The sequence below is a fragment of the Gavialis gangeticus genome, unplaced genomic scaffold, assembly GCF_001723915.1.
Source record: "Gavialis gangeticus isolate Ggan-Ray unplaced genomic scaffold, GavGan_comp1, whole genome shotgun sequence".
Classification (NCBI taxonomy): domain Eukaryota; kingdom Metazoa; phylum Chordata; order Crocodylia; family Gavialidae; genus Gavialis; species Gavialis gangeticus.
Genome location: NW_017729006.1, coordinates 26147907 through 26156107, shown reverse-complemented (window position 1 = coordinate 26156107; position 8201 = coordinate 26147907). Strand labels below are relative to the sequence as shown.

General features: G+C 41.9%; 1 protein-coding gene across 8 annotated transcripts in view; it reads right to left on the bottom strand.

Annotated features, from left to right (window-relative positions):
- BBS9 (Bardet-Biedl syndrome 9) overlaps positions 1 to 8201 on the bottom strand; it is a 573789-nt gene that overhangs the window by 512331 nt on the left and 53257 nt on the right. For all 8 annotated transcript variants that reach the window (XM_019509032.1, XM_019509031.1, XM_019509030.1 and 5 more), the window contains one exon: positions 2147 to 2321. In XM_019509032.1, coding sequence (XP_019364577.1) covers positions 2147 to 2321 — 175 coding nt within the window. The remainder of the gene's footprint in view (positions 1 to 2146; positions 2322 to 8201) is intronic.

Here is an 8201-nt window from a genome sequence, read left to right as displayed (position 1 = left end):
GGGGCACAGTGCTAGGCCCTGCTCCACAGCAGGGCCTAGCACTGTGCCCCTCCAACCCTGAACTCCAAGGCAGCATTGCACAGAGGCTCCCCTCCACCCCATAAGCCCTGTGGTGGGGAAGGAGGAAGTGGAGGAGGGGAAGAGCCCTGCTTACCGCAGCAGTTCCATAACAGCCCACCCTGGCCTAGATGCGGGTGTAGCAGAGCACAGGGTATACTCAGTGTCAGGTAGGGGATGAGCTTGGGGATACTGAGAAGCCCAGTGTGGGGCATATGGGGATTGAGACCCAGTGTGGGGCATGAGGGGACCAAGAGGGTGCCAAGCTGGGCACGGAGCCTGGGGAAAAGGTCAGGGCTGGGAGCCCTGAGTACATAGTTTTAAGTCCCAGTGTGAGGGCACAAGGATCACAAGTCCCAACGTGAGGGCATAGGGATTGAGAGTTCCAGCGTGAGGGCACAAGAGTGAGAGTCCCGACATGTGGCACTGGAGTGTGGGTCCCAGTGTGAGGGCACAAGAGTGCAGATCCCAGTGTGAGGCACTGGGGAGATATGGATGCCACCTGCAAGGCATGGGACACAGTATAGGGAAGGTCAAAGTCATGTACATAGGCCCTTGAAAAGTAAATGGGCAGCCTCCCACCTGGTTAACATCTAATTAATATCATCGAAGGTGTGGCAGACACGGTAGGCAAGCGGTTAGCCCAGAGACAAGTGGGTGGGCCAACGATTTGACTGGCCCCAGGATCCCCACTTGTTACAGCAGAGAGCCAGGAGCAATCCAGGCACACAGCTCCCGCGGCCCTAGCTGGCTGGGAAGGGCCCTGCCCACATGGCCCAGCCCAGCCCAGCCCCTCCATTCACACCCTCAGCAGCATCTGAGGGCTGGCCCAGCTCAGCCCTGCAGCCCCAGCCAAGCCAGGCAGATAGTGGGGCCGGGCTGCAGAGGCAAGGCCCTTTCCAGCTGGCTGTGGCTCCTAAGGCCACAACCCAAGCCAGAGGGGGAGAGCCATGCCCACCACAGTGGCTCCATGAGAGCCCAGCCCAGCCTGGGTGTGGGGAGCCAGGAGTAATCTGGGTGCACAGCTCCCTCAGCCCCAAACTGCAGCCAGCTGGGAAGGGCCCTGACCCCGCGGCCTGGCCCCACCATCCACCAACTGTGCTCGACAGAACATCATGTGCAGATGCCAGATTCTTGACTCCCAAAACAAGTGCTCTACTCCCAGCTTCACTGTGGCTTAACATCTTATGGCAGCCAGAGGAAATGGTACCAGGACATGTTGAAGGCATACCTTAAGAAAATGGATGCTGACATCAAGAGCTGGGAGGAGCTGACTGCTAACTAACTCCAAAGGTGCCACAACCTCAACCAAGTGGCAGCCCACTTTGAGATAAAGCATCTTGCCCTCAAAACAGAGAGGAGAGAGCAGACAAAGAGAGAGGACAGAAACCACAGCATATAGCCTACTCTGCCTTGAAGAAAGAACTACAGCTTTTGCAGATGAATCTGTGGCTCAAAGATGGGACTCTGAAGTCCCCTCAAGACCCATCAATGACCTTTCCTCCATCTTTAAATCAAGGGCTTGTCAATGAGTAGGACCTCCAGTTGTTCTTGTTTATTTGCAATGCTTCTTGCATTAGTACATAAACTCAAATACCGTATATGTATACACACACACACAAAACATATATGTTCTCAAGGAGAAGACTGGACAATGTTCCAGGAGAAAGTGTGTACACACACACACACACACACACACCTGGCTGCCCAATCTTCTCCCTGAGAAGATTACTAAGGCTTCTGATATTGCTTCTCCATACTGTTTTTAGCCAGGTCCCCTGACTCTACTTATCTCTAGACTTTTGTCTCAATCTCCTGGTAATTACTATAAGGCAAATTTATACCTCTTCAGATTAATACACAAATGCTCAAAGCTATAATAAAAGCAGTCAGCTGGCAACTTAAATCTTGTTATGGTTTTTTTCCCTCTTGCAGGGAGAAATGCGGTACAACAGTAATAAAAGCAAATAAAATGTTACTGTGATATTTACACTTTCACAGAACATACCTATTTCCATTTGGTCAACTTATACATTCTATGATAGCAGCCACAAAAAAGCCCCACACAATAATTAACATGTATACATACTTGTAGCTCTCAACCTGCCGAGAAGAAGATACTGTAATGAAAGAATCCGTTCGAGAGCTGTAAGTTAATGGACCAGGCAGAAGAAAGCCAGGAAGAAATCGTCCAAAAGCATAACTTTCTTGTTCAAACAACATAAGCATTCCATCCATGGACTGTATGCATATCAAATCTCGACCTATATGAAATTGAAACAAAGCAATGTTAATCAGCCATTTATTTTTTAAGTAAACACTTGGGCCTGAATTTTTATATACTTCAAGTGTAAAGGAACACCCATTTACCATTGGCAGTATAAAGGGGCTTTAAAATGGGCACAAGTGTAATTTACTTCCAATATAATGACCTTTTGCACTGTCAAAGCTATCTAAGGAAACCTTATTGTAACTAAGGCTTAGGTTTCAAGTTACATTTAGCTAATAGACCACTTATGACTCAAAACAGAATAGAATGAAGTCTTAAAACCCAAACAAATCTATGGAAAAACATCCATTAACTTAATGAGCCCATGACTTCACCCACTATGTTCAAAGTTAAAGCGAATGCTCTACTACCAATATTTATATTGGCCCAATTAGGACTCTACACAATGGAATGACTGGGAATAAAAAGAGGGAAAAGAAAGTGGCTAATTAGAGAGCAAAGAACATCCATAGTGCAAATAAAACAAAGCCAGATTCAGTGACTCCACTGCCCCAATGTCCTGACTTTTCTAGTGTTCTACCCCCCCCCACACCTTTTGAATCCTAATCCTCTGAAATAGGAGCGTTATCTGTGTAGTTCTCAAAAGACCAAGGAGTTAAGCTTATAGAACAATAAAGCTTGTTTATTCAGAGAGCAGTGCTCAGCCTACTGTTGTGCTGTTCCCTTCAGTTGCCTCCTCAAATCCCAAGGCAAATGTAACAACTTATACATAACACTCTTAAAGGTATCCACACATCTTCCCCCTTTACATGCAACATATCCCTTGTAATGGAAGTTAGTTCAACCCACAGTTAAAGCACATTTTAACAGGCCTCTACTAGTCTTTGCATTGGCTTTTCAGCTCTAAGCGATCTTCTCAAATTCTCTGCACTCTCATTCCTTACTGGTTCAGTTCTTGTTTGGTTTCTTTGTTCCGATGTCTCTACTTCTGTGTCATTTTCAATCTCCATTGTCATTTCTTGTTGCTTTGTTGTTAGCTGTTTCCTTTGGTGAATCTTGTGATGCTGCTTCTTTTTTTCCCTTTTACAAGCTTAAAGCGTCATCTGCTCCTTCTTAACAGGGGTCCTTCCGGTATGATAACTTTATAGGATCTGGAAACTACTCGATGGGAAACTAGTGCTTTTTGTTTCCATGTTCGTTGATCTGAAATAAGCACCATAGCTTTGTTGTGCAGTTGTAGTAACTCCCTGGAACCCTTGTCATAGTACCATTTTTGTTTGAGTTTGTTGATTTTTTTAAATGTTTTCATGTCTTGCTTTTCATCCTGATGAGCATCATCCACAAGGTTTGGCAGCCTGGTTTTCAGTTACCTGTGCTGGGGACAATTTAAGAGTAACGGGTAAACATCCACGTGCGAATCGATGGCTTTTTTTTCCAATTTCTTCACTATTTGTACTCCATCTTCCACCAGGCCATTGGATTGTGGGTATTTAGGACTTAAAGTGTTGTGATGGAATCCATATTTGTTTGCAAACTCTTTAAACTCAAGATAGTTGAATTGAGGTCTCACAGTTTGTGGAATCCCATGTCTAGCAAAAATCTATTTGATGCGAGTTCTGACATGGTTTGCTGCTTTACTTTTGAGCCATGAAATTTCAAGACAGTTAGAATAATAATCAAGCACCAATACATAATTTTTTCCTGCATGCATAAGTTAATGCCCACTTGATACCACAGAGCTCCATGACCATCATGGGCTCTTTTCTTTGCACTGATCTAGGCACGTTGTACAAGCCTTTTACATTATCTTCACTGTCATTATTTATGTTGGGCCAGCGTAGAGCACCCCTTGCTCTCCTTTTGCATTCTGAAATGCCTAGATGCCCCTCATGTATTCTGTATAACATCTTTCTTTAGCACTGCTGGAACAGTAAATCATGAGTCTTTGAACAAAATGCCATCTGGTATTGACAGCTCTTCTGTGAACTGAGAGTAGTGGTTATGTATATGTTTTCCAAGCCACCCAGCACAAAAAGCTGTTATCACTTTTTGCAATGTGGTGTCCTGAGCAATAGCTTCTGCAAGTAGTGCCCACATTTTATCTGTGACAGGAATCACTCTTTTAATTAGAGTAACATGTACTATGTCTGAGTCAGGAATCCTGCTGCTGAAATGCCTCAGAAACCACTGTGGGCTGCATAAAATGGCTCCATGGGCCAGATTCAGCTGGAAATGCATAAGGTTGCTGACCTGAACTAAGCTACTAGAAAGCTGGAATGAAATGCGTGTAGCTGTATTTTTGTTTATTTTTGTATTTATTTCCAAAAATAATAAAAAAGTGTCTTTGTTTTTAAGCTAGAGAAGTATGTTTTATTAATTTTGGAAGTAAAAATAAAAATAAATAAAAATATAGCTACACTCATTTTATTCCAGCTTTCTAGTAGCTTAGTTCAGGTCAGCAACCTATGCACTGCCAGCTGAATCTGGCCCATGGAGCCATTTTATGCAGCCCACAGTGGCTTCCGAGGCATTTCAGCAGCAGGAGGGCTTTGCCCAGGCAGTGGGGAGAAGCGATGGTAGTAGCAGCATGGGCCAAGTTAGAAGAGGCTCAGAGCTAAGCTCCTTTAAAGGTATCCCACCCCCAGGTGAAAAAAGTGTTGCCGACCCCTGAACTAGTCCATGAACCATGAAAACAGACAGTGTCATAAGACTACCATTAACCTCACACTGATGAGCTTTTTCCATACCTTACATCCACAAACCTCTGTCGTATGTTTTAAGGAGGATCAAAAAAGTCAGTGCTTGGATCGAGAGTAACACCTGAAAGGCATAGGCATGGCTACAAGGGAGGCCACAAATGCTGTTCATAAGGTAATTGGTGCCCTGAGGCACTAATAGGGCCAGGAGGGCCACAATTTAGTGCCCAAGGGGTAAGGCTAAAGTGAACTAGGGCTTACTCTGGGGCAGCCTCCCTAAACACTATAAAAGTTCCACCAAGGCATGGCAAGCAAGGTAAAAAGGGAGGGTACCCCAAGGAGCCAGAGTGGGACAGAAGTCACATGGCCATCAGGGAGCCTGGACCTTCTATGGTGTGTGGGGGATGGAATAGGATAAAATAGAGGATTAAAAGTTTGAAGTGGACTAACACTAAAAGTAAACAAGCAAAACTTTTTTAAAGTTACCAGTAATTTAACTTTTAACAAAATCTGATTTAATTGCCAATCTCTAAATGTAGATTTCCAAGTAAAATGTTTTATTTAAACAAACCTCTACAAAAACTATAAAATTAGTCAGTATTGTATAACACAGAACATTTTCTTTATCTCCCAAAGTGTAAAAGATTTTGGTAGATGATTTTACTGACCACTGATATAAAACACATTCATCTTATCCAAGCATTTTAATAAGGCAGAAATAGCACTTCGGTTTAACAAAATCATAAATCAATGCATAGAAAAGAATTTCCTTCAACCTTAGAAAAATGCCATTCCCCTTATTAAACATGAAACAGAATGAAACAGTCCATTAATCAAGAGTCTACAGTGACTTCTAAAGGAAGCTTAGCTAAGCTAACAATGAAAGCTAATCTGCTAAAGTTAAATCATGTAAAGATCTATACAGATCACCTACATTTTGCAAAAAGTATTTGCAACATGGAAACCATTAAAGCACTGTTTAAAAGCCAACTAACATTTTGCCAGCTAGTGAAATCAGCCAAACTAGTGCCTTTTATTACATACTCTACAATTGAAAGTAATAAAGATCATATATATCATATCACCAGCTTTTACGTCACTGGCTACTAGATTCACTGATGACTTCAATTTGATTATTAAATTCCATCAAGTTTTATCTGTAACGTTTTAAAACTTGTTTCAGGTTCTAAACAGCCAATCTCTAAATGTAGATTTTTACGTCAAACATTTTATTTAAGCAAACCTCTTCATAAACTATAACGTTAGTCAGTCTTATGTAAGACAGAACACATGCTTTCTCTCCCAAAGTGTAAAAAAATGTGGTGCATGATTTTAGACCACTGATGTAAAACGCATCTATCTTATCCAAGTGCTTTAGCAAGGCAGAAATAACACTTTGTTAATCTTTCCTGTTACTTTGGTAGGTAGGAGTCATACATCTTTTTAGGAAATGCAAATTCTTTAACTCTGTTAACAGTTAAAAAATAAATAAATAAAAGCTTCCTATTACCAAATTCAATCCTTTTAATAGAATTATGAATTTAACATGTACAAATCTTGAAGTGTTTTCTAAACGAGCTGACTGTTTTAGAGTTACAATTTTCCTTAGGTTTTCTTACACTAAAACACATGTTTTTTAAATTATAAATCAGGGTTTTTTAATTATAAAAAAGGCTTCTGTTCAACCTAGGTTTTATTGTTTATAAAATGAGAAACATATTTTATGTTATAGACACATACACCTACTACATGTGGAAAGCCAAGCTTCATTTGAAAATGTGTACAAAATAATTTTATTAAGGAACCTTACTCGTCATTTGACCTCTTATGTACTATTTACATGGCTCAAAAGATCAAATGTTGCACTGTATGGCATTCAGGAGATTAAATCTACCACTGAACACAGTGAAAATAAACTTTTCATTTGTTGCTTAAAGGCCAAGAATTTCTGAAGCACTAGCCAAGATCGCACAAATGATTTCACCAACATATGATTCTGGAATTAGTCAATGGAAATGATGTACGAGTAGTTTTATGCAATGTTTAAACAAAAATAAAGCAAGGAGCATGAATCAGATTTTTTTTTAAGGTTAATAGTAAGAGTCTAACTTAATTCTGAATTTGTTGGTCTGGTAATTTAAAAAGCTGATGGCATCCTTAACTGATATTTCAGCAAAAATTTAAACAGCATTTATTACAATTCTAAAAAGCAGTGGGGTAAGTCTGAGCCAAAATATGAGAACTGGATTCAGTCCTCCCCTGGTCAGTGAAAACTTAGTAAGTTCCCTGTAAACTTCTTAGTCACTTCTGCCTGAGATAAAGGTTTGAACCAGATCAAGTACGGATCAAGGTTTCAACCAGTGTTGAGAGCGAGAAAGAGTGAGAGAGAGAGACTTAATGCTAATGGCTGTACCATGAACTGCATAGTATCTCTAGTTTGTGAATGGCTACTACTGAAAAAGTAAACATCTTATCTCCAACCTCTTCTTGCTACTTCTGACATTGATATGATTTAGAAACTGATAAGCTATCTCCTCAGCAAGTCAGAGATACTATCCATGCAAGCACTCTTTGATATATTCTCCAGCCTTTGCTGTTGTTGATCAGAAAATACTATCTTACTAGAAAGACTTCTGTCCTCATCCTGCCCATCAGCCAGGGCCACCCCTGGGGGAGGGTGGGGGGGAAATCAGGGCGGCTGCCCCGTGCCCCACTCTTTGGGGGGCCCTACAGAGCCAGGCAGAGCAGCCGCATCCAGCTACTTGCTACCCCCCTCCCACCTCCCCACCACTGCCTGTAGCAGCTTTTTTGGATCCAGGCCACATGGGATCGGGGCTAGAACAGGGCCTTGCACGGGCAGATTTGCCTCAGGCCCCACACCCTGCTTGGGTCGGCTCTGCCATCAGCTATAACAGAAGTGTTCTTAGCATGGATTTTCCCCTCTGAAATATCCTAAACAGATGTAGGCTACTGCTCTTCCAAACAGAGTCCCTAGATTTCAGCCCTATTAGTCTCTTCCATTCTGCATCCATTGGAGGCCACAAGGAAAGATCATGAGATGCTGTGTTATGCTTATAAAATGTAACTTTGACTTTCAAATTGCAAACAACAGTATAATCCAGACAATCCAATGTCTGAAAGAAGAAAGGATCTTCCGACAAATTATCTAAAAGAGTTTAGAACTCAAAGCTGTGATAACACCTCAGGAAAAGACACCT